Raw genomic sequence first — 25,926 nt, 5'->3', positions numbered from 1 at the left:
TTAGTGTATCTTTCATCTTTGTTGGAAGCCGCCCAGAGTGGCTAGGGAAACCCAGCCAGATGGGCGGGGTACAAATAAATTATTATTATTATTATTATTATTATTATTATTATTATAAAAACACGCTGATTCCTGGACCATCCGCGGGCCGGATTGAGAAGGCTGTTGGGCCGGATCCGGCCCCCAGGCCTTAGGTTACCTACCCCTGTGTTAATGGCATCTTGAATCCCAATTCTGGCTTTTGTGACATTAGCTGCCCCTCCCAGTTTGTCATTTATTTATTGATTGAGTGAATTTGTATACCGCTCTATACCCACAAGTCTCAGGGCGGTTACAACAGACAAGCACAATATAAAAACACAATATACAGACTTCCGGTTTGCCACAAAGGGGAAGAAGGAGCCAGTGACTTTCTTCAGGGAGTGCCATTGCCATGTTTAGAGACTGGGGGGTTCCACAGATGCTTTGTGTCCCCAAACCTCCTTGGGGGAAGCTGGGGAGACTGGAGAGGACCTGCTGAAACGATCTCCATTCTTGCCCCCAAATTGGCAGCTCTGCGCCGGAAGGTCGAGCCACGGCACAGGGTCATATTGCCTCAACGGCAAAAAGTCTTGTAACCCTCGCTGGAGTGGGAAGCTTTCCCAAAAAGGAGAAAAGCCAAAGAAAAGATAGAATGGAAGAAAAGATTGAAGAACCAATTTGGCTAAGTTCCGGAGAGAAAAAGGGAAGTCCTTTCCAGAATTGGGAAAAGAAGCATGTGCAAAAAATCTGGCAGAAAAAGCCAAGGTAAAGCATAACATCTTGAGAAGACATGGAGGAGAGAAAACACGAGAAGGGAGAACAAAATCGTTACAATTGTTACAATTTAAAAATTAGAGATAAATACCCACCCTGAACTATATATCCAGTCGAGAGGATGCAAAATTGCCAGGGGGAGAGAAAGCAAGCAGTTACGGAGTCTTCTGTGAATCTTTAATTATACAGATTGGGGGGGGGGGGAGAGACACGAAAAGACTGTATGTTAATAGAGGATGAGCTGCCTCACTTAATGTAATTGAAACCTTGCTCCTTCAAAGTATTTGAGTTCAAAGACTGTGATAAAGAGGGGAAAAGAACAATATCGTGGTTCTCAAATGGATAACATAGGTTACTACAGAAGAAAGAAAAGAAAATAATATTCCCCAAGACAACAGTGGGAGAGACATCCAGTGGAGACATTCGGAATAACAAAAAACAATAATTTAATTGGAAAGAAAAACAGTCTAACAGAAAAAAAATGGCTGCACAAAAGAAACCACCCACACCAGGACAAACTAAAAGGGGGACGACCTAAGGAGATGCCAATATAGCAGAGATCCTGGTGGAATTAGGAAAAGATTTGCAAAATAACACCAAAAATATGGACAAATTGACAACAGAAATCAAAACACTATCCAGTAAAACTAATGGTTTGGAAAAACCAGTCCAAGCTTTGGAGGAGACAGTTAAGAGAAAGAAAGAAGAGAATTGAGAGATAAAAAGGGATCAAGATAGAATGAAAACAGAGCTAGCCACAGTAAGAGAAACTCAGAAGGATACAGTAAATAATATTGCACTTCTGGAATTAAAACAAAATGACACAACACTACGTTTGAGAGGCATCCCTGAGCATCGGAATGAACAAATCAGAGTTAAAAGGAACCAGGAAAAGAGATTTCTGTTTTTTTGTCACTTATTTAAAATGTTTGAAAGGAAAGATTCTTCTTTGCTGTATTGTTTTCGTTTATGCTTTGTTGATGTGGGATATTGTCAGAAAAGGAAATAAATAGAATATATATCCAAAATAAATAATAAAAACAAAAAAAATAGAAGATGGAGCAAGCTTGTTTGTTCCTGCTCCAAAGGGTAGGACACGAACCAGTGGCTTCAAGTGAACAGAACTGCGATTCACACTACACATCTGGAAGAAGTTTTTGACAGCAAGAGCTGTTAGTGGAATGAAATCCCTTGGAAGGTGCTGGAATCTCCATCCTTTCGAGGTTTTATGAAGTTGGATGGTCACCTGTCATGGATGCTTTAGTTGCAATTCCTGCTTTGCATGGGGGGGACTAGATGATACCAGGCATCACTTCCAACTCCACAATTCTATGATTCTGTGATTCTGTGATTCACAATTCTGTGAGTATTTGTATGAAAAGTGAGCTTCACCTTCTGACAGAAGCTTTTTCCACATTCCATGCATTGATATGGTTTCTCCCCTGTATGAATTCGTTGATGGGTATTGAGATGGGAGCTCTTACTAAAGCTCTTTCCACATTCCACGCACTGATAGGGTTTCTCCCCTGTATGAATTCTTTTATGAGAAGTGAGATGGGCACTCTGACTGAAGTTCTTTCCACATTCCACACACTGATATGGTTTCTCCCCTCTGTGAATTCTTTGATGGGTATTGAGATGAGAGCTTTTACTGAAGCTCTTTCCACATTCAAAGCAATTATATGCTTTCTCCCCTGTATGAATTCTTTGATGGAAACTGAGATCGGTACTCCGACGGAAGCTCTTTCCACATTCCACGCACTGATAGGGTTTCTCCCCTGTATGAATTCGCTGATGGGTATTGAGATGGGAGATTGTACTGAAGCTCTTTCCGCACTCCATGCACTGATAGGGTTTCTCCCCCGTATGAATTCTTTGATGGGAACTGAGAGAAGAGCTCATACTGAAGCTCTTTCCACATTTCATGCACTGATAAGGTTTCTCTCCTGAATGAATTCTGTGATGGGAAGTGAGATGGGAGCTCCTACTGAAGCTTTTCCCACATTCCATGCACTGATAAGGTTTCTCTCCTGTATGAATTCTTTGATGGTCTGTGAGATGGGAGCTCGTACTGAAGCTCTTTCCACATTCCACACACTGATAAGTTTTCTCCCTTGCATGAATTCGTTGATGAGAAGAGAGAGAGCGCTTGTCACGGAATCTCTTTCCACATTCCACACACTGATAGGGTTTCTCTCCCGTATGAATTTTCTGATGGGATGTGAGATAGGAGCTGGTAGTGAAACTCTTTCCACATTCCACACACTGATAGGGTTTCTCTCCTGTATGAAATCTTTGATGAGAAGTGAGAGAGAATCTGCGACTGAAGCTTTTTCCACATTCCAAGCACTGATAGGGTTTTTCTCCTGTATGAATTCTCTGATGGGAAGTGAGACAGAAGCTCTGACTAAAGCTCTTTCCACATTCCTTGCACTGATAGGGTTTTTCTCCTGTATGAATTCTCTGATGGGAAGTGAGTTTGGAGCTGTCCCTGAAACGCTTTCCACATTCCACGCACTGATAGGGTTTCTCCCCTGTGTGAATTCTTTGATGGGAAGTCAGGTGGTAGCTATCCGTGAAGCTCTTTCCACATTCCATGCACTGATAGGGTTTCTTTCCAATGAGAATTCTTTGCTGGGAAGTGGAACGGGAACTCTGACTGCAGCTCCCTCCACAGACCACATTTTTACGTGACTTCTCCACTCTGCAAATTTTGTCATGGTCATCCTTGATTTCAAATTCTTCAGAATCTGAAATGGAGACAAATAGGGATTAGAGCCTCAGGAAGAAATGGACCCCCCAATTATGGAATAATGCTAATTAAATTTGTGGTAGAGGAAGAACTGAATCCTGCCACCTGTCCAAATTCTTTTATCAGTTGTAATGTTCTTAATTAGGCTTTATTTCATGTTCTCTGTTGTTATTATTAGGTCATGCGCAAAGGCTTTTAATTTGTAATATTTTCCCTGTACTACTATACCTTTTATCCTCTCATCTCTTATTTTTCAGTTCAAGATTTCCAATACTAAGATAAATAGCAGTGGGGACAGAAGGCACCCTTCCCTGGTCCCCTTCATTATGTTACAGCTATCTGTGATGTTGCTGTTTATAAGTTTTGCTCTCTGCTTCAAATAGATTGCCTCTATTCCTCTGCAGAAAGTATCTCCAAATCCCATTAAGTTACCGTATTTTTCGCTCTATAACACGCTCCCAACCATAACATGCACATAGTTTTTAGAGGAGGAAAACAAGAAAAAAAATATTCTAAAAGAAACAGTGGGTGTATGATTTTTGTGGTTCATGCTGTGGCCACAGACATGTGATCTGACGGTGAGTTTGGGGTAGCCCAATGCAAAAATCCTGAGGATCCATGTGGATCCGTGCTTTGTAACCACGTTTTTGCACCACTGCGGCCCCAGGCAACAGTGGGTGCATGATTTTTTTGGTGCAAGCTGTAGCCATGGACATGCTATGTGATCTGATGGTGAATTTGGGGTGACCCAGTGCAAAAATCCTGAGGATCCGTGTGGATCCGTGCTTTGTAACAATGTTTTAAGTGGGGAGGGAAGGGAAAGCACTCAAGGGACAAGGAACACACGTGGGGTGGGTGGAGAAGGATGCTGTTAATAATACAGAAGAGGGGTATAAGAGGAGAAGGCTCTTATAAGAGGAGTGGGGAGGAGAGAGTGACAGAGAGCCTGCTTAAAAAAACGTTGCTGCTATTTAGCGAGTGGGGCGGAGAGAGAGACAGAGTGTGAGGAGAACCTGAGCTTACAGGGTTAAACAGCTCAGAGTGTATGCCCTGTCTACAATTTGGGAGGGGGGAGATTCTGCGTCATTTCCGAGAGTCTCCAGCCTTTGTTCTTTCTCTCTACTTTCGCTTTTGAGGAGAGTGGACGTGTTTTCACGATGCTGTTTGACAATGGATAGTCTGCTGTAAATCAAAACTGCTTCTAGCTACTAATATCCTGAGTGGACTTTATTTAAGCACACTGAAGAAAGCACTTGAGTTTGCAGCTTTCTCTGACCGCTGCTTAACTCTGCGTTTGCTTAGAGCATCGGAATGTGGCCCTTTGAAGTCCGGAGGCCTGGCTGGTAGCTGCGCAGCCGAAGCGGGCTGGATGCCAAGGCTTATCTGAGCAATAAATCTTCAGAGAGCCTGCTTGAAAAAACGTTGCTGCTATTTAGCGAGTGGGGAGGAGAGAGAGACAGAGAGCCTGCATGCGAAAAACTTTGCTGCTATTTAGCGAGTGGGGAGGAGAGAGAGACAGAGAGCCTGCTTGAAAAACCTTTGCTGCTATTTAGCGAGTGGGGAGGAGAGAGGGACAGAGAGCCTGCTTGCTTTAAAGAAGCCAACCGGACATCTCCCGCTTTGCTCCTTTAAAGCAAGCAGGCTCTCTGTCCCTCTCTCCTCCCCACTCAGCGGCTCTTCTCCCGCTTTGCTGTTTCAAAGCGAGCCACGGAGGAGGGAAGGAAGGGGAACCATGGATCCTCTACTCACGACTGCAGCAGATTCCCCCCGCCATCTGTAGGCATTCCCTCCATAACACGCACAGACAATTCCCCTTACTTTCTAGGAGGAAAAAAGTGAGTGTTATGGTGCGAAAAATACGGTAATCTGTGTTTTCATAAAGCTCCACAAGATATTATCAAACGCCTTTTCTACATCTACTAACATGAGAACTGCTGGTTTGTCATTTCTGGTTTCTAGGTGTTCCAATATATTGATAATATTTCTTATATCCAGGGAGAAAGCCCACATGGTCTTCATGGATTATTTTTCTCAGGGTCTTTTTTAATCTTTCCACTAAGATGGATGCGAAAAGTTTGTAATCATTATTGATTAATGAAATTGGTATGTAGTTTGAAATAAGTGTTAGATCTGTCCCATTTGGGAATTAGTGTTATAAATGCTTCATTCCATGTCTCTGGTGTTTTCCCTTTGGCTAGTATATCATTCATTACATGTTTTGAAGGTTGTGATAGGACTTCTTCCAGCTACTTATAATAGCAGGCTGACAATCCATCTGGACTGGGCGACTTCCCTGATTTCGCATTTGTATTGTTGGATTTCTATGGCTGTAATTGGTGTTTGATTTTTTCCCCACTCAGAATTACTGGCAGGTTATTATGTTTTAAAAATTCTTCATCCCCCCCCCCCCCGGTTTTCCATTTCTTTTTGGTATAGTTCTCTGTAATAACTTACAAAAAAATTACATATTTCATTCGATTCATCTATTCTTTTGTTTCCCAGTTTCATTTTGTTTATAATCCTATCACTGCCTTTTCTTGAGTTGCCAAGCCAGTAGTTTTCCTGGTCTGTTGGCAAACTCGAAATTTCTATGTTTTAATATTTTAATATTCCATTCCACTTCTTGATTTATTAGCATAGCAAATTTGGTTTGTAGCAGTTTGATATTTTGTTTGATTGTTTCGTTGTCTGGGTTTCTTAATACCTCTTTTTCCTTTTAGCTTATCTCCACCAATATTTCTGTTTCTTTTCTTTTATTCCTTTTTGGATCACATTTTGTTATTTCATGTTTTTATATGTTTTGGAAGCCACCCAGAGTGGCTGGGGAAACCCAGCCAGATGGGCAGGGTATAAATAATAATAATAATAATAATAATAATAATAATAATAATCACTGCTACTAATACCTGAGATTCTCCAATGTCAGTAGTCGCTTTGGTCAACCAGAGAACGACAGCAGCAAAAACAAAAACAGAAAAACTGACAGAAGCTACTTATCTTTCCTAACAACTCTGACATTTAATATGGCCTGGGCAGTTCAGACCAGCCCAATTGTGGTATAAAAAGGCAGAACTGGAGGAAGACTCACAGAAAAATAAGTAATTTACTGTTCAAGGTTTATTGTGGGGGTGTTAGATTCCCAGGTGTTGTAGGGGGCGCTGTTGAGCTCTGTGAAAATATATGAGGTTCGTCACACAGAGGTATTTTTCAAATTTTCAGTCAGATATTAAGATCCCACAGGGATCCTTACCAAGAGAGGCCACGATCCCACGATTCTCCTCCATGATGTCCTTATGCAGAGCTCTCTGGTCAGGATCCAGCAACGCCCACTCCTCGTCCGTGAAACGAACAGCGACATCTTCAAAGCAGACTGGACCCTAAAAGAAAAAGGGAAATGTCCTCCTCTGAGACAGCAGAAATATGACCTGCTACACAATGCTCTGTTATTTCCTTCCTGTTAATTGCTGTGTTGTTTCAATAGGATTGCTTTGCTGCACACTTTTATTATGGATGCCTATTTTAATGTTTTAATGGAATTCTTTTATTCTGCATTTTAATTATGGGTATTCATCTTTGTGCAAATAGGTAGTATTCCACCGTGTGTTTCTCATACTGTAACACCAAAAAAATGGACAAATTGACAATAGAAATCAAAACACTATCCAGTAAAACTTGTTGTTGTTGTTGTTTACTCGTTTAGTCGTGTCTGACTCTTCGTGACCCCATGGACCAGAGAACGCCAGGCACTCCTGTCCTCCACTGCCCCCCGCAGCTTGGTCAGACTCATGCTGGTAACCTCGAAAACACTATCCAACCATCTCGTCCTCTGTCGCCCCCTTCTCCTTGTGCCCTCCATCTTTCCCAACATCAGGGTCTTCTCCAGGGAGTCTTCTCTTCTCATGAGGTGGCCAAAGTACTGGAGCCTCAGCTTCACAATCTGTCCTTCCAGTGAGCACTCAGGGCTGATTTCCTTCAGAATGGAGAGGTTTGATCTTCTTGCAGTCCATGGGACTCTCAAGAGTCTCCTCCAGCACCATAATTCAAAAGCATCAATTCTTCGGCGATCAGCCTTCTTTATGGTCCAGCTCTCACTTCCATACATCACTACTGGGAAAACCATAGCTTTAACTATACGGACCTTTGTTGGCAAGGTGATGTCTCTACTTCTCAAGATGCTGTCTAGGCCTGTCATTGCCCTTCTCCCAAGAAGCAGGCGTCTTTTAATTTCGTGGCTGCTGTCACCATCTGCAGTGATCATGGAACCCAAGAAAGTAAAATCTCTCACTGCCTCCATTTCTTCCCCTTCTATTTGCCAGGAGGTGATGGGACCAGTAGCCATGATCTTCGTTTTTTTGATGTTGAGCTTCAGACCATATTTTGCACTCTCCTCTTTCACCCTCAATAAAAGGTTCTTTAATTCCTCCTCACTTTCTGCCATCAAGGTTGTGTCATCTGCATATCTGAGGTTGTTGATATTTCTTCCGGCAATCTTAATTCCGGCTAGGGATTCATCCAGCCCAGCCTTTCGCATGATGAATTCTGCATATAAGTTAAATAAGCAGGGAGACAAAATGCAGCCTTGTCGTACTCCTTTCCCAATTTTGAACCAGTCAGTTGTTCCATATCCAGTTCTAACTGTAGCTTCTTGTCCCACATAGAGATTTCTCAGGAGACAGATGAGGTGATCAGGCACTCCCATTTCTTTAAGAACTTGCCATAGTTTGCCATGGTCGACACAGTCAAAGGCTTTTGCATAGTCAATGAAGCAGAAGTAAATGTCTTTCTGGAACTCTCTAGCTTTCTCCATAATCCAGCGCATGTTTGCAATTTGGTCTCTGGTTCCTCTGCCTCTTCTAAATCCAGCTTGCACTTCTGGGAGTTCTCGGTCCACATACTGCTTGAGCCTTCCTTGTAGAATTTTAAGCATAACCTTGCTAGCGTGAGAAATTAGTGCAATTGTGCGATAGTTGGAGCATTCTTTGGCACTGCCCTTCTTTGGGATTGGGATGTAGACTGATCTTCTCCAATCTTCTGGCCACTGCTGAGTTTTCCAAACTTGCTGGCATATTGAGTGTAGCACCTTAACAGCATCATCTTTTAAAATTTTAAATAGTTCAGCTGGAATACCATCACTTCCACTGGCCTTGTTATCTGCAGTGCTTTCTAAGGCCCATTTGACTTCACTCTCCAGGATGTCTGGCTCAAGGTCAGCAACCACACTACCTGGGGTATATGAGACATCCGTTTCTTTCTGGTATAATTCCTCTGTGTATTCTTGCCACCTCTTCTTGATGTCTTCTGCTTCTGTTAGGTCCTTTCCACTTTTGTCCTTTATTATGGAAATCTTTGTATGAAATGTTCCTTTCCAGTAAAACTAATGTTTTGGAAAAACCAGTCCAAGCTTTGGAGGAGACAGTTAAGAGAAAGAAAGAAGAGAACTGAGAGATTAAAAGGGATCAAGAAAGAATGAAAACAGAGTTAGTGACAGTATGAGTCCCAAAGTTCACAGCTAGAGTTAACTCTTTATCAGCAAGAACACGATGTTCACAGACTTGGCTGAGTTTCGGGCCTCATGAAAAGAGCACCTGATTCCCTGAGGATCTGTCAGTTTGCACTGTCAATCAATTAATGGACTAGTTGCCTAGGTAGAAGTTTCTTTAGTGTGGAGATATATGAAAAGTGAGATTATATAGTGCAAAGTTTGAAAAGAGTGAAGACCCCGGCTCCCCACAACTTTCTAACTCCCCTCCTCTCTGGGGTTTCTAGCATACGATTGAACAGTGCGCCAGTGTGCAGCCTGCCTTTGCTCCTCCATTGTCAAACGTCTCCTGGCTCTGAGAGACAAGCAGGGAGGGTGGATTCTGGCAGAAGGAGAGGGAGCCCCCGGTGGCTCCTCCTTCTCCTGACTCACCTCTGCCTCTCGACCTTCCTCTCCCACTCACCTCCTTCCTCTTCTGCCTCTGATTCTGCACTGCATTCTGCCACAGAGTCTCCCAGCTCACTAAGCCCTGTTACCCCTTCAGCTTCTGACACCTCCTCTTCCCAGGCTTCTCCCTCTTCTCCCTCTACCCGCTCATCCTTCCTCCACCTCCACTCCTTGGGTTCTGACCCATCTTCCCTTCCTGGTTCCCCAGCTGCTTCCTCCCACCATTCCTCTGTGCCCAACCAGTCCATGACATTGCTCCATCCCTCGGCCTCTGACCCCACAAGGCAGCTTCCCCTGACCTGATCTGGTTCCACAGCCGCTGCTTCCCTTCTGCCCCCATGAAAAGGCGGATCAGGAGGTCTTGCCGGCATCATTCTGTCACCTGCAAGAGAAAAAACGTAAGCAGGATGCCAGGAGTGCCTACTTCTCTCACAGGTGAAACGGGGCATCTCTAACTACAGATGGGCCTTTCAGAAAGCCTTTCCTGCTGAGCGCATTTGGACGTTTGTGACCATTTCATGTTAGTTGTACAAAAATATATCTCCCCTCCTCTGGACCCTTGGTTCCGAATGCCTCCAAACAGAGAAAAGCCACCTTCCTCCTTACCCAGTGGCCTCTCTCTGGTGTCCAATGGAGGCCTCTCTGCCTCACAGGAATCCTGGTCAATTTCTGCAAAGATATCCATTTCCTGAAAGAGCAACAAGAATTCAAAACAGAGAATGAATGGTGAGAAATGTTAGAAGGAGAATGACAAAGACTTAAAGGGTGTTATATCTCATTCCATGGATGTATTCCAAGAAAAAGGATGGGCCATCAATAGAGCATTATGGGATGTTCTCTGTCCTGTTTGGAGCCCCTTGGGAGTATCCAGAGGAAAGTCTCTCTCACCTGCTTTCTCTCCTCTGCCTGACTCAGGAGGAAACCTTCGGCCAGGGCCACCGCCTGGGAACTGGTCTCCGCTCCGCATTCCCTCACCCAGCTCTCCATCTCTGGGGGAAGGACAGCCAGGAACTGCTCCAAGATCACCAGGTCCAGCATCTCAGCTTTCGTGTGCCTTTCTGGCTTCAGCCATTGATGGTAAAAGTTGTAGAGTCGGCTGCAAACCTCTCGGGGTCCTTTGGCCACCTGGAAGCAGAACTGCCTCACCTGCTGGCTCTGCACCTCTGAGGGGAGGGTGTCCAGGATCTTCTGCCCAGAGTTTTCCCAGAATCCCCCACTGCTCCCAGTTTGGATGGCATGGCCTCTTCCTGCTCCAGGGCTGGCTGAGTCTTGCTCATCCATCTGTGCTCTCAGGAAGCCTCTGAGAGATCAGAAGGGACCCTTTGGTCTTCTGCCAAGTTCTGCCTGTGCTAATGAGGCGCTAGCAAATCCTATAAAGCAAATACATGTTTTAGTTACAGAATTTTTAGGTCCGAAGAAGAGAAATGTTCCTTGAGCAAGCATGGATGAGTCTTCCTAGGAACCAGGGTGGGACTCTACCAAACCATGAGATATCTTCTGAAGAAGAAGAAGATGGAGGAGGAAGTGGAGAGAAGAGGAAGAAGAAGAAGGAGAGGAGGAGGAGGAGGAGGAGGAAGCAGACTCTAGCCCTCCTAGAAGAAGATTGCAATGCAAAATGTGGAGGCAACTGAAGGGATTTCTCTGAGGTGAATCAGTCTAGTTGCTCCTGCCTTTGAGTAAATGCAAGAAGTCAGAACTGACTGACAAGGGAATAATTTGTATCTTGTGGAAAATGGATGCCTGGCTCTAGTGGGGGTCCTCGCCTGGGGGTCCTCAGGAGTTGCTCTCCCCCCACCCCACTCCCCTGCTTCTGTCTCCTTTTCCTGCACTTGGTCTCTCTGCCGCTCTCCAGACAGACTCCTGGGGTGGGGTCCCTTTTTCTTTGCTCTGAGGGCCAGGTATGTATCAGGCCAACCCCCTGAGGGCCAAGTGGGTGGGGCCAAAGACATATCCCTTGCAATTTAGGCGGGTAATCTATTATTATTATTATTATTATTATTATTATTATTATTATTCTCTTAGATGGCTGAACACACGCACAGCCACTGATGCCCAGGTCCCTGGAGGCTCAGTGAGGAGCAGCGCCCATTTCCGGCTGGTTTTCCAGCAACAACCCCTTTGGGAGAGAGAGGATGGGGTCCTGGGATGCCCTGCTCTGGGTGCGAGGGGATTGCTGCCGTGGCCTCCGTGGGGAGCTGCCCTGGGAGACACTGGGAAACTGGTCCCCAATGCAGCAGCCAGACTATGGGCTGGGATCCCTCTCCTTATTCCTGGTCTTCCTCTCCCACCTTTTCTTCCTCCCTCCCCGTGGGGTTTTTTTTTTGGGGGGGGGGCTAGTCCACTTCGTCCAGCTTTGGAAAACCATTTGCAGATGTTCCCTCTGTTGTGCAATGAGGCTGAGCGATGTCACAGAGAGTTAAAGTCCCAGGGACTCCTTTGTTTAAAGAAGGGAGATTTCGGGGGAGTCATTGTTTTTCTGAAGGGGGGGTGAAAGGCCAAATGAGTTTGGGATCCTCTGATCTGCAGGAAGGAGAGCGTGGCAGCCCTGGCCCCTCCCTGGCAGGACCCTCTCCTCCCCCCTGACTTGGGGTCCCCCCCTGCAGGAGCAGATCAGGCCCCCCAGGCCTCCTCCCCTGCTGCAGCCCTGGGACCCCCACCCTGACTTGGGGTCCCCCCCTCTTCCCGGCAGGAGCTCTCTCCTTCCCTGACCTTCCTCCTGGCTCTCAGCCCCGGGGCTCCTTCCTCCTCTGGGTAGCAGGAGCATATGGGGGGGGGGGGTCTTTGCACCCCTGACCCTCTCCTCCTCCCTGACTTGGGGTCCCCCCCCCGCATGAGCAGATCAGCCCCCCGCCAGGCCTCCTCCCATGCTGCAGCCCTGGGACCCCCACCAGATCCCAGAGAGAGAGAGAGGAGACTCACCAGATCCCAGAGAGAGAGAGGGGAGACTCACCAGATCCCAGGAGGGGAGAGCGAGGCAGCCCTTGCAGGAGAGACACCCAAGCAGGGAAGGACTGGGGAGGGGGGGCCTTGGCTCTGGAGGACCTGCCCCCCCCCGTCTGTTTCCTGTCCTCTCTAGGAAGGCAGCTCGGTTCCCTTTAACCCTTGCAAGGCCAGTCCCCCCAGCTCAGCCTCTCTCGCTTGGCAGAGCCTCATATTCTTATTATTTTTTATGCATTTTGGGGGGCAGCTGCCCCCCCCGGCTCCGCCCATGCCCAGATATCCTTTTGGGGGTGAGGCTCTTGGCTGGACTCTGAGCATCTCCCTCCCTTGGCCAGAAACCAGAGGAAGAGCCTGCAGGGAAAAGGGCTTTGCAGGAGGCAAGGAAGCTCCTCCTGGAATTCCGGAGTGGAGAGAGAGGAGGGGATCCCAGGGTCATCTAGTCCAACCCCCAGCAGTGCAGGGATCTCAGCTCAAGCATCCAGGGCAGATGGCCCTCCGATTTCTGCTGAGAAACCTCCAAGGAAGGAGAGTCCCCCACCTCCCAAGGGAGACCTTTCCCCTGCCCAACTGCTCTTAGATGTCCCTCAAGGCAGCGGGTCCTGAGTTCGAGCCCTGCTGAGACAATGGCACTGGCTGCCAAGGAGGAACCAAGAGAAGCTCAAAATAAATAAATCATATTCTCATCATGAATAATATCTTTTAATGCATGCCTTTTATGCTTATACACAAACGTATGCCATTTCCCCTCCCTGAAATGCTGAATTGCTCATTCAAGGGACTAACAACGGATGGTGGTGGTTGTTAATATTTATTAACCTGACATACCGCCCTTCAGCAAGAGATCTCAGGGACGTTTAAAACACAGAACATATAAAAAGCAGGCAAATGATGCTGTTCCTTTTCCCCTGCCTTGTCCAGGCCACTCCTTCCCTCCACTAAATTCACTGTGTGCTGAAGCAAATAAATCCATTAAACTTCATCAAATGCTCAAGTGCCAATCAACATCTATTATGCACTACATAAATCTTGTTTTCCAAAGCAGATTCTATATGTTTATTTTAATTTTTTATTAAATTTACATACCATCCTTTATCCAAAGATCTCCAACGGTTTGACCTCACCTCCAGAGGTGCCCTGTCTCCCGAGAGAGACGGATGCCAGCAGCAGCAGCAATGGGCATACAAGTCTATTCCCTCTAGAAGGGGTTGAGGCTTCCTCTACCGTATTTCCTGGGGAGAAGGTCCCAGGCACATGCTGCCGTGACTGTTGATTTTGACGGCAGCTTGATACAGGGTGCAGATTACTTTATTCAACCAGATCAAGAGAAGTCATAGTCCTGCTCTATTTTGCCTTAGTCAGACCCCGTCTGGAATCCTTTGTCAAGTTCGGGGCACTACAACTCAAGAAGGATGTTGAGAAGCTGGAAGGTGTGCAGAGGAGGGCAACCAAGATGATCAAGGGTTTGGAAACCAAGCCTGATGAGGAACAGTTGAAGCAGCTGGGTATATTTAGCCTGGGGGAAAAGGAGACTGAGAGGAGAGCCATCTCCACATATCCCAAGGTTCTTTCCCCCTGCTCTGGAGGGTGTTGCAGGAATTTATGTATAGGTTGGGGGGGTTGCCCCTCCAGCAGATATCATGCACATGTAGCCCACTACCAAAATCAGCACAATTGCTTTTGTGACTTTTGTGACTTGTCCCCACAAAACACTTCATCTCAGTTTCTTCCTATCTGTTCAAAGGTTCAAAGGGCCTCTGCTGCACAATACCAAATGTAAGAATTCACTGATAAATGTACTGGCTCACTGGGAAAACTTCAGAAATTCATATAGACATGTGAGTTCAGCTACTCAAGTAGCAGGGAGTTCCAGAGTACACTTACTGCCACACCAAAACACCCATGTTTTAAGTTGGAGGTTTCAGGTTGCAAATTCTGTTGTCCAGTATTAGTGCTTCTTAAACCAATATTACTTTCATTCAAGGAGGAAACTGAGTTTTATTTAAACTATTGCAAGACAGAAATACAGAAAACAGATGAGCACACGAAAGCTCATACCAATAACAAACTTAGTTGGTCTCTAGGTGCTACTGGATAATTTTTTATTATTTTGTTTTGACTCTTCTTCTTCTTTGGCAATCACTCGTAGCCGAGTGAGATTGTCTTCCATAAACACAGTTTTAACAATGAGTCCGTAAGTGACTGTGGAGGCCAATTCTGGATCCACACGTCCTTCCACAGTGGGGACATGGGTTTCCAGGCAGGAGCTGATCATGGTGTGGATTTGCCAAGCGTACCTTCCTCCTAGCACATTTCTCCCTTGGGTCCTGAGTTCGAGTGTCTTCAAAGTCCATGAAAACTTTGGTAAAGGCTGTTCTCCAACTGGAGAGCTCTCAGGCCAGTGTTTCTCAGTTGTCAGTGTTTTTACATTTTTTTTAGATTTGCCTTGAGACAAATCCTGCAAAAACAAATTAGAGATGAGCTTGCAGTATCTCCAAATCTGGGAGAGTTGTGTACAGCTATTAACCAAATGAAAAACAACAAAGCCAGTGGGTCTGATGGGATACCTGCCGAAATCTTCAAAGAGGGTGGAATTGTTTCAACTACGGCAGACCAACACAACTACCTACCTGTAACTGCAAATTTTGTGTCAACCATTCACGAATGTTCAGTAAACAGGTTTTCTGAAAGCTACCATGGTGTCTTTAGTTTAAGCATAAGCAATATTTTGTTTTAGTACATCACAACAGATGGAAAATGTAAGACTGTCAGAGGAGAGTTCTGAGGAAGAGCAAACACACATATTTCAGTGAACAAGAGTTGTAACACAGAGGATGGCTTGGTCTCATGAACCGAGAAAGGAAAAATCAGGAAAAATCCAGAAGTGTAATTTTAGAGCACATTTTTTCCTCAGCAATCATTTACCTCAGATTGATTTCACTTATTCAAGAAGCAATAGTAAATATTCACCACTCCCACTCACCTCAGCAGAACTACCAGATGTCTATTTAATTGAAATTAACTTAGTTTAATGGATGGGTTCTCATGGCAATTTCTCCACGAGAAAGAGAGCCTCTCCAGGCTTCTTCTCCATCTGGACCCCACCGATATTCCACCAGAAATTTGGAAATGGACTTGCAGGGCGGGGGTTGTGTCAGGAGCAGGGCAGCCATAACTCACATGTGCTCCGTCAGTGAAGTTAACTACTTATTCAAAGGAACAAGACAGCTCAAGAGAACAGGCCTAGTGAGCACAGCAACTCACCCCTGTAGCTCTTGCCCCATGAGGCAGTTGTGGGGACTGAAGGACTCCACCTTCCCACAGTTCCCTAACTCTCTTCCTCCTCCTTCCTAAGCAATCTGAGGTTCCCCCGCATTGCCCATCTTTGCTTCTCCTGCTTCATCCCTCTCCTGGTGCTGGGGGAGCTGCTTGCAGCAGGAGGGGAAGACAACCTGCCTTCCTTGCCAGCCTGGCTGATCTCTGCCTCTTGGCTCCCCCTCCTCTCCAGCCTCTGCTTCTGCCTCTGCTTCTGCACTGCTTTCTGCCACAGCCTCTCTCTGCTCACTAAACCCTGTTGCCTCTTCTGCTTCTGACACCTTCTCTTCCCAGTCTTCTCCCTCTGGCCATTCATTATTCCACCACCACTCCCCCGGTTCTGGGTCAAGGCCACCAAAAATTGTAAGTTTGGGTTTCATACTGGTTCAAAGGGCAGGGGCAGGGTGCTGGCAGGAGATTCTTGCTGAATTACCCCCACCCCAGGTTCAGCAAGTCTCACTGCATGGATACGGAGACCATGTTGGTGCCATCTGAGCTCCTGGGCATCGCCATCAGTTCGTGGGGTTCTAGTCTGTGTTCAGGATTTCAAGTCACCCACAATATAGTAGCCTCCAAAGACACTCCCAGTAGAAAATGGGAGAGCAGTGCCTTCCTGGTATGGTTCTTCCCCTGCAAGAGTTGCTCTGCGACTTCATAGAACTGTAGAATTCAAAGGGGACCCCAAGGGACATCTAGTCCAACCATCTACGCCGTGAGCTGCTTGGCCACCATCATCACCTCTTCCTGCACAGGAGAGCCTGCAACACCCGGTCCCGGATCTTCTTCGTTCGCACCCCATAGATGATGGGGTTCAGGGTGGGCGGAACCACCAGGTAAATGTTGGCGATGAAGATGTGCACGGCGTGAGGGACATTGTGGCCGAAGCGGTGGGTGAGGAAGGAGAAGACGGCCGTGGAGTAGAAGACAAGGATGACACAGATGTGGGAGCTGCAGGTGCCCAGTGCCTTGAGACCGGCCTCTTTGGAGGGCAGGCGGCAGACTGTGCGCAGGATCAGGGCGTAGGACAGGCTGATGAAGCACACGTCAAAGCCCCCAATCAGGAAGGCCAGGGTCAGGCTGTAGCCCCTGCTGGCCGCTGTGTCCGCGCAAGCCAGCTTGACCAGAGCCATGAACTCGCAGTAGCTGTGGGCAATGACCTTGGACTTGCAGAAAGGCAGGCGGCCCACCAGGAAGGGGTGCGGGAAGAAGAGGACCACGCCCCGGACCACGACAGCCAGCCCAATCTTGGCCACCACGGCGTTGGTGAGAACGGTGGCATGGCGCAGAGGGTTGCAGATGGCCACGTAGCGGTCATAGGCCATGGCCAGGAAGAAGCCGGACTCCATGGCCGTGAAGGAGTGGATGAAGAACATCTGGGCCAGGCAGGCGCTGAAGTTGATGGGCTGCCTGCCAAACCAGAAGATGGCCAGCAGCTTGGGCAGGGTGGAGGAGGAGAGGACCAGGTCGGTGAGGGACAGCATGCAGAGGAAGAGGTACATGGGCTCATGCAGGCTGGGCTCCGTCTTGACCATCAAGAGGAGGGACAAGTTCCCCAGCAAGGCCATGAAGTACATGGAGCAGAAGGGGATGGAGAGCCAGGCCTGCAGGGACTCCAGCCCTGGGATGCCCAGGAGGGTGAAGGGGCCTGGAGCGCTGGCGGTGGCATTGCGAGAAGTGCCAGGCAGCATCATGGATCAGGGCCAGGGGCATCTTTGGGCGGCACAGCTGGGTCGGCCGAGGAGGAGACCCTGGGGAGAAACAAAGCACAGGGCAGCCTCTGGTTAGGGTGTTGCTAGCATTTGTGCCTTATTTATTAGACAATGTATTTTACAAAAAATAAATTTTAGTAATGGGGGAAGAAAACCTATGTAATGTAATGTAACAGCTGCAAAATCTCGTGACTCCAACTAAGGTTACAGAAACACTGAATAATTGCCTTGTTGATTTGTTAGCTCCCTTTAAAATTCACCATGTCTGTGTCATAAGTAGTGGGGGGGTTGGGGGGGAGTTGGAGGTTGTACCACTGTTGCTTTGCTGAATGTGGAGGCTCCAAGAACAAGCTGCCTGGAGGAGTTTGTGAGGACAGACAGACCGGCAACTTACGCACTGCTGCAAAGGAGCTTTGAAAAGCAAGAAGCAAGAAGATCCTCTCTTGGGCTCAAGGGAGAGAAACGCATTGCATTGGACTTGATATGCATAAATACTACGACTGCTTGTTAATAATTGTCATCCTGCAAGAAAAGAGTCATATTCAAAATCTTGTGTGTGGTGTCTGCTTCATCAGGAGGTGAAACAGCTGCATCGCTCTGCATGTGTTTCAAAGCTGCAAAGGATCCGCAGAGCTGCGCATGTGCCGGGCACCTGAGTGATCGGCCTTCCTCCGAACGCCAGGAGAGCTGCTGGAGATCTGGCTCACCAACATCTGCATAAGCAGCAAATGCGATTCCCATCAGCACCGGCAGCTGATATGCAGGGTCTGGGCTGCTAGCGGCTGACCAGGAGCCAGACCCTGGGGTGGTAGGGAGAGCTCATGGAAAATGTGGAAAAGACAAATTCCATGCTGGGAATCCTTAGGAAAGTCATGGGAAATACAACATCTGATATCCTAATGCCATTATACGGCTGGAGGATTGGGAGGCTGGTCTGCAAGATCTCTGTGGGTCCCTTCCAAGTTCTGACTTTGTGTCTCTGCGCTTAGAATCGAGTAGCAGGAACCTGCTGAACTGCTCCCACCTGTCTCTTTGCAAGATAATGACTTTAGCTGGCCCAGCTACCTACTGATAAGGGAAAATCCTGGGGTGAGGGTTTGCTCCACTGCCCAGCTCATTGGGGTGCCAGTCCCTGCGGGTCTCTCCCGGTCAGCTAAAGAAGGAGTCTCCAGCCAAGTTAAAGAAGCAAAGAGCGGTCAGTAGGCCTGATCTTTATTTGTTGCAATGAGCTTCAAACACACAAAGAGTAGGAACCCAGAGCGTGGGGTTGCGTGAACTTTTAAGACTTTTCCCCCCTTCCAACTGCATCATCGATACATCACAAATATGTCACAAAGTAGGAGTGTTTGGCAAGCAGAAACATCAGCTCATCACCCACCCCTGTCTATAACCCTGGTTTCTTGACATCTTTTAACTACCCTCTTCCCCAAAGACCAATGAGAGCATTTCTACATCCCCCTAGCTGTAGAGCTTCCCTGTGTTTCTCCTTTGAAAATATCAGGATCCAGTCCACCATTCCGAAGGGTTTCTGCCTGGGGTGTGTGCTGCCCTTGATTGCCTCCTGCCTCCTATTGTGAGGCCAAGTTCACACCTAATGGAGGGGCAAGGAGTAGTGACCTTATGTTTAAGGGGTGATGGAGGCGGGGGGGGGGCTAGGATTCCCCTCTTCCAGAGGAGTCATTAGCGATTATTTGATTCTATATTGGATAGTCAGAGAAAACAGTAAGATACATGGAATCTGCTTATTGCTACAATTTTACAAAGAAGCTTTTCTGAGCTTCTTTGCTGTTGTGGATGTCTAGTTCCTGTGTCAATGGTCATTGTCCTGGCCTTAGTTTGAGGCTGTGGTGAGGAGAGTCGTTTAACTGCCCCCTCCTTCCTGGTTTTAACACTATCCACAGAAACAGCTGCAGAACGCAACATGCACCAGGAGACTTCGTTTGGTCAGAATCAAGTATACTCTTCTAGGTAAACGTAAAGGGACCCCTGACCATTAGGTCCAGTCATGACCGACTCTGGGGTTGTAACACTTATCTCACTTTATTGGCCAAGGGAGCCGGCATACAGCTTCTGGGTCATGTGGCCAGCAGGACTAAGCCGCTTCTGGCGAACCAGAGCAGCGCACGGAAATGCTGTTTACCTTCCCGCCGGATCGGTACCTGTTTATCTACTTGCACTTCATGCTTTTGAACTGCTAGATTGACAGGAGCAGGGACCGAGCAACGGGAGCTCACCCCGTCACGGAGATTCGAACCGCCGACCTTCTGATCGGCAAGTCCTAGGCTCTTTGGTTTAACCCACAGCGCCACCCGCGTCCCTATACTTTTCTAGAGTTAACGATAAATACATAACGTCTGGAAAATGAGCCACCAGAGCTGCTAGAGGGCCTTGGAAATTTGTGTCTGGGGCTTTCTAGACTTGTCTACCCTTTTATTATCTGAAACCAAAGGAGCATATTGGTTGCCAGATAATATTTATCTCCAGCACTGCTTTGGCTCCAGCACAGAGCAAGCCGGTCTCTGTGTCTCCAGCTTCCAGCTCAGCTAACGCACAACTCTCTCTGGCTCTTGCTCTCCTACCTAGCAGCCAGGTGAGATGGAGACAGCCCCCCCCCCCCGTAGCCTGGGTTCCCCCATCCCTTAGCTGCAGCTCTTGCATCCCAGCTATTCTTTTGGGATGATGAGGAGGACACTCAAGTGGCCAGAGAAGGTCCTTGTCTTACCGAGAAGCTTCTCTGAGCAGTCCAGCCACGCAAATCCTCTGATCGATTCTAACCCTCCCTGGTTACAGAACCCCCAAGAATTAGCAGGGACTCGGGTCATCAGCCAGATCATCAGCCAGACAGATCCTCCAAACCCACAACATTATTTCTGCAGCCACTGTCCCTGCTAGGCTCTTGACCCCTCCTCACAACAGCCAGATGTCACCAGTGCTGCCCCCAGACTTACCTGGAGTTGGAGCCAGGGAGGCAGGAGGTCTGCTTCCCCATTGCAGGAGCTATGTGCCTGGGATCCCCGCTTGCAAAAGTGTGCCAGGGTTAGGAGGCATGTCATTTATATCCCATCCTGCCTAACCCTCTCCACCTGATCCTACAGGTCCACAGCCCATCCGTGGCCTCGTGGGACTCGCTACATGCCCAGCACAAAGAGGCCCAGGGGGGTGGACCATTTGAGCAAAAGACCTCACAGCCTTCCTTCCTTCCTCTGCCATCCCCCGAGGGGGCAGGGTGCCAAGCACTAGGGAGGCAGCACTGGGCATGCATGTTGTTTAAGTGCTCTCGTCGGTGCTTTTTTTCTTAAAAAAAATGTTTAGGGGGAACTCTCATTTTGACTCAAGAAAATCAAATCTGGGAAAATAAATACAGTAAATGGACAAAAGTACAAAGATTCACAAAATGTTTAGGGGTCTGCGCACCCCTGCATACCCCCAGAAAAAAGCACTGGCTCTTGTTATATTTACAGTATTGAAACATGGTTTGTTGTGTATTGTTATATTCACTGTTGTTCTCCTATGCTATTATGAAATTGTTGCAATAATCTATTGTTTTGCTAGATTATCATGACATTGTTTTTGCAGTGTTTGTTTGCAATGTGTTTCTGCTTTCTTTGTTGTAAGCCGCTTTGTGTGTGGAAAAGTGGCATGCAAAAAAAATGAATGAACGAATGTGTTGTCTTGGGGAAGCAGAGAAGCAGGAGCAGAAGAAAACTTAAGCCTTCCCACAGTGATTAGGTTAAAAGTCTGTCCCAGACTCTGTTTCATAAGGCAAGGCCATTGCATTGGAGAAGATCCTCAACAGACACTCTTCTGAGCTGACCGAGAGGCTGCTCTGCTGGAAGCAATTCCTACCTTCTTATGTTCAGAGCAGGACGCGGGTGGCGCTGTGGGTTAAAGCCTCAGCACCTAGGACTTGCTGATTGAAAGGTCGGCGGTTCGAATCCCCGCGGCGGGGTGCGCTCCCGCTGCTTGGTCCCAGTGCCTGCCAACCTAGCAGTTCGAAAGCACCTTTGGGTGCAAGTAGATAAATAGGTACCGCTTACCAGCGGGAAGGTAAACGGCGTTCCGTGTGCTGCTCTGGCTCGCCAGATGCAGCTTGTCACGCTGGCCACGTGACCTGGAAGTGTCTGCGGACAGCGCTGGCTCCTGGCCTATAGAGTGAGATGAGCGCACAACCCTAGCGTCTGGCAAGACTGGCCCGTACGGGCAGGGGTACCTTTACCTTTACCTTTTATGTTCAGAGCAGCTGAGAGGCACAGAACAGACCTTGCGGCTGCCTGGTGTCAGGGACCGTGGTGCTGAGGGCTGTGCTGAGGATGAATGGTGGGAGACTCCCCCTGCTCCAGATCCGAATCCTGCATCTTCCCAGGAGCAGGAGGACAGTGTAGATTTAGAACAGTGGTTTGCAGAGGGACAAAATTCAGAAGGCAGAAGCTGGGAAAGACTATATGGGGAAGAGCTAGAAGCTGCACTAGGAGAGAGAGGGTTAAGAGATTCCCAGTCTCTGCAAAGCAATCCTGCACTCAGTCCAAGGTCAAGAAAAGCTCAGAGAGTGGCAGAACAGAAGGCACTCAAAGCACAGCGGGTACAAGATCAGATTATAAGATGTGGATTAATAGGGACCGAAGGGGGTGGAATCCTTAATTGGGAGCACCGCCATTTCTAGGAGATGGGCTCTTTGTTTTCTTGCTGTGATTATTAAGGTTTCTAACTGGTAAGAAGACTCCTTTCCCTTTGTTCTGCTTATCTGCTGCCACGGCCCGGGGGGGGAGGGGGGAGAGGAAGCCAATTCCCTGAAACCTGACACTGGGTGGCCTTTTTGTTCATCAGGAAGTTATTGTTTATTACTATTGTTTATTAAATTTGTATGCCGCCCATCAGCTGAAGACCGCAGGGTGGTTTACAGCATAAAAATACACAATGGAAACACAAAATACACATCATAACAGCAGCAGCAGCAACAACAACAACCAATAACCCGCTCTCACACTTTGCAGAGTTCACTCCTGAATGATCTGGTGAATGTGCCCTCCAGAGAGCCCCTCCAGGACACCTTCTTTGCCAAGTGAGCCCGCAGACATGGCACAACGAGGAGCAAGAGGAGCCCCCAATTGCAGGCTTGAGGAACAGTCCTGAGCTGGAGATCTGCCTGCTGCCTCCCCCAAAACATTGCAGGGGTTCCACTAGATGATCCTTTGGGACCCCCTCAAACTCTATAAGTCTAGGATTCTTGGACCCTGTATCCTTTGCCTGCTGCCCTTTTCTGGCCAACCTTGCCTGCCATTTGAGCCCAGGTGCCCTCAGAACAGCATCTTCTTCCAGGCCCATTCCTAGGCTTACTTTGGGGCCAGAAGCAGCAACACAGCCTCCCAGACCCCCAGCTGTAGGAGAGCAGATATCCAGAGTGTGGGGGTCAGATGGGATTACTATGAGGAATTATAAAATATGCATCAAGCCGTTGTGTCCACGATGAATGCATTGTGTTGACTGGGTTTGATTCATTGACAATAATTTCTGATCAAATCCCACAAGCCTCTCCACCTCTGGCATTTGCTTTCTCTACACCTGACAGGCACGTATCAGCATTCTAATACACAGGCCAGTTGCTTCATCAGGCATCCTGAGTCATAAAGATGATAGTTAGCTTTGAGGTAGCTATTGTTAAGGTTTGTTAATCTTAGGGCCAGGAAGAGAGTTCAGGAAGAGAGTTCACATGGAGATGGTAAATACTGTTTACTGCTGTTTATGACCTAAAAGCATTCCTCTTCGCTTCCTCTTTTATTTACTCTGAATTACATATGCATGCTCAAGTAGGAAATTAGTTCTTTGTAGTGTAACTTTGTCCCACGTGGGGGCTTTGAAATGCTCAGAGGAAATCTGATTGGCTCTTGCGTACACTGTGTAAAAAGTTCTTTTGTGAATAAAACGACCTGGGCAGGAGGGTGGACAGGAATTATTATTATACGCACTCCTCCCAGAGTCTTGCTGGTCAAGCGTCTGTGTGTATTCTATTAATCAGAGTCTAATCCTTCATTTGCTTTGGGAATGCCACACCAGCACCCAAAGTCTAGAAGTCAGGATGTTTCCCTTCCTGGTTCTGGTACGTGAGGCCGCTGCAGGTTTTCCTGTCATCATTTTGGAAACATCATGTCACCTGAATAACACGACAGCTTTCCCCAAGATGCGGCAGTCAAGATGTTTTGGACTACAACTCCCATGAGCCTCAGCCAGCGCAGTCATGCATCATGGCACTATTAGATTTTAGCTTCTGGTGGCACTGTAGGTTGAACTACAGAGCCTAGGACTTGCCGATCAGAAGGTTGGCGGTTCGAATCCCCGTGATGGGGTGAGCTCCTGTTGCTCAGTCCCTGCTCCTGCCAATCTAGCTGTTCTAAAGCACGTCAAAGTGCAAGTAGATAAATAGGTACCACTCTGGCAGGAAGGTAAACGGCGTGTGCTGCTCTGGTTTGCCAGAAGCGGCTTAGTCATGCTGGCCACATGACCTGGAAGCTGTACTCCGGCTCTCTCCGCCAAAAAAGCGAGATGAGCGCCACAACCCCAGAGTCGGCCACGACTGGACCTAATTGTCAGGGGCCCCTTTACCTTTTAGGAATTTCTAAAGTCTGGTTCAGATTGTCCGCAGCAAGACAGAACAGGCCGTAGCTCCAGGGTTCCCATACTTTTCATCTTGTGTTATTTTTTTTTTATTATTTTTTTTAAATAAAATTTTTATTAGTTTCCAAATTTTTTAACATAAACAAAAACAACATAAAAACAAACACAAAAAATCATATTTTCTTAGCCTTATTTCCATAACCCTCTTTTCCCGGACTTCCCCATACCTTCCCCTTTTTGCATCCTTAATTTTAACCCATTATTCAGCAACCCTTCTTAACCAATTAAATGTAAATTCATTCTCCTTTTCAATTCCACCCTAAAGTTAAACACAATTTGCCGCTGCAATTCTACGTCTTCTTTTCCCTCAGCATTTTAGCACTCCTCAATTTTATAATAGTTCTTAAGATACATCTTAAATTTCTTCCAATCTTCTTCCACAGTCTCTTTCTCTTGGTCGCGGATTCTGCCGGTCATTTCTGCCAGTCCCATAAAGTCGATCACTTTCGCCTGCCATTCCTCCAGCGTGGGTAGCTCTTGTGTCTTCCAATACTTTGCTAGAAGAATCCTTGCTGCCGTAGTAGCGTACAAAAAGAAATTCTTATCCTTCTTCGGCACCAGCTGGCCGACCATACCCAAGAGAAATGCCTCTGGTTTCTTATGAAATGTGCACTTAAGCACTTTCTTAATCTCATTATAAATCATTTCCCAGAAGGCCTTAATCTTCGGGCAGGTCCACCAAAGGTGGAAGAAGGTACCTTCAGTCTCTTTACATTTCCAACATTTGTTATTGGGCAAATGATAAATCTTCGCAAGCTTGACTGGGGTCATGTACCACCTGTAAATCATTTTCATAATGTTTTCTCGTAGGGCATTACATGCCGTGAATTTAATACCTGTGGTCCATAACTGCTCCCAGTCAGCAAACATAATGTCATGACCTATGTCCTGTGCCCATTTAACCATAGCTGACTTCACTGTCTCATCTAGTGTATTCCACTTCAACAGCAAGTTATACATTCTTGATAAATTCTTAGTATTGGGTTCTAACAGTTCTGTTTCTAGTTTCGATTTCTCCACCTGGAAACCAATTTTCCTGTCTTGTTTGTAAGCCTCCATTATTTGAAAATAATGGAGCCAATCTCGTACCTTGGACTTTATTTTCTCATAACTTTGTAATTTAAATTCACCACCTTCTTGTTCTAAAATTTCAGAATATTTCGGCCAATTAGTTCTCATATTAAGTTTCTTTACCTCCTTGGCCTCCATAGGTGAAAGCCACCTGGGAGTTTTATTTTCCAATAAGTCTTTGTACCGTATCCAAACATTATATAGTGCTTTCCTGACAATATGATTTTTAAAACCCTTATACACTTTAACCTTGTCATACCAGATATATGCATGCCAACCAAAGTTGTTATCAAATCCTTCCAAATCTAGAACGTCTGCGTTTTCAAGAAGTAGCCAATCTTTTAACCAGCAGAAAGCTGCCGATTCATAGTAAAGTCTTAAGTCCGGCAGGGCAAACCCCCCTCTTTCTTTAGAATCGGTAAGTATCTTAAACTTAATTCTGGGCTTTTTGCCCTGCCAGACAAATTTAGATATATCTTTCTGCCACTTCTTGAAACAGTCCAGTTTATCAACAATTTGTAATGTCTGAAACAAAAATAACATTCTAGGCAATACATTCATTTTAATTACTGCAATTCGACCTAACAAGGAAAGCTTCAGGTTCGACCATATTTCTAAGTCTTTCTTTATCTCTGTCCAGCACTTATCATAATTATCCTTAAATAGGTTTACATTCTTAGATGTCATGTTAATCCCCAGGTATTTTACACTCTTTGCCACCACTAACCCAGTTTCCTCTTGGAATCTCTCTC

The 25,926-nt window shown here is 46.8% G+C and overlaps 2 protein-coding genes across 2 annotated transcripts; both read right to left on the bottom strand.

Moving 5' to 3' along the window:
* Window positions 1–1,217: 1,217 nt before the first annotated feature.
* LOC307214757 (uncharacterized protein) lies at window positions 1,218–12,597 on the bottom strand. Its single transcript, XM_079973735.1, has 6 exons — window positions 12,424–12,597; window positions 10,362–10,843; window positions 10,080–10,161; window positions 9,773–9,855; window positions 6,798–6,924; window positions 1,218–3,545 (listed from the first exon to the last, which is right to left on the bottom strand). Exons 2-6 carry the CDS (start codon window positions 10,752–10,754, stop codon window positions 2,125–2,127), a joined length of 2,106 nt encoding a protein of 701 aa, XP_079829861.1. The 5' UTR covers window positions 10,755–10,843; window positions 12,424–12,597; the 3' UTR covers window positions 1,218–2,124.
* A 3,862-nt stretch (window positions 12,598–16,459) lies between these two features.
* On the bottom strand, window positions 16,460–17,416 carry LOC307215393 (olfactory receptor 52P1-like; the record flags this gene model as incomplete). The annotated part of the gene is made up of 1 exon (XM_079974585.1): window positions 16,460–17,416. The coding sequence occupies one exon, from the start codon at window positions 17,414–17,416 to the stop codon at window positions 16,460–16,462; it is 957 nt and encodes a 318-aa protein (XP_079830711.1).
* Window positions 17,417–25,926: the final 8,510 nt, after the last annotated feature.

This window comes from Podarcis cretensis (genome assembly GCF_951804945.1).
Source record: "Podarcis cretensis genome assembly, chromosome: 4".
NCBI lineage: Eukaryota > Metazoa > Chordata > Lepidosauria > Squamata > Lacertidae > Podarcis > Podarcis cretensis.
This window is presented reverse-complemented; position numbering and strand designations above follow the sequence as displayed.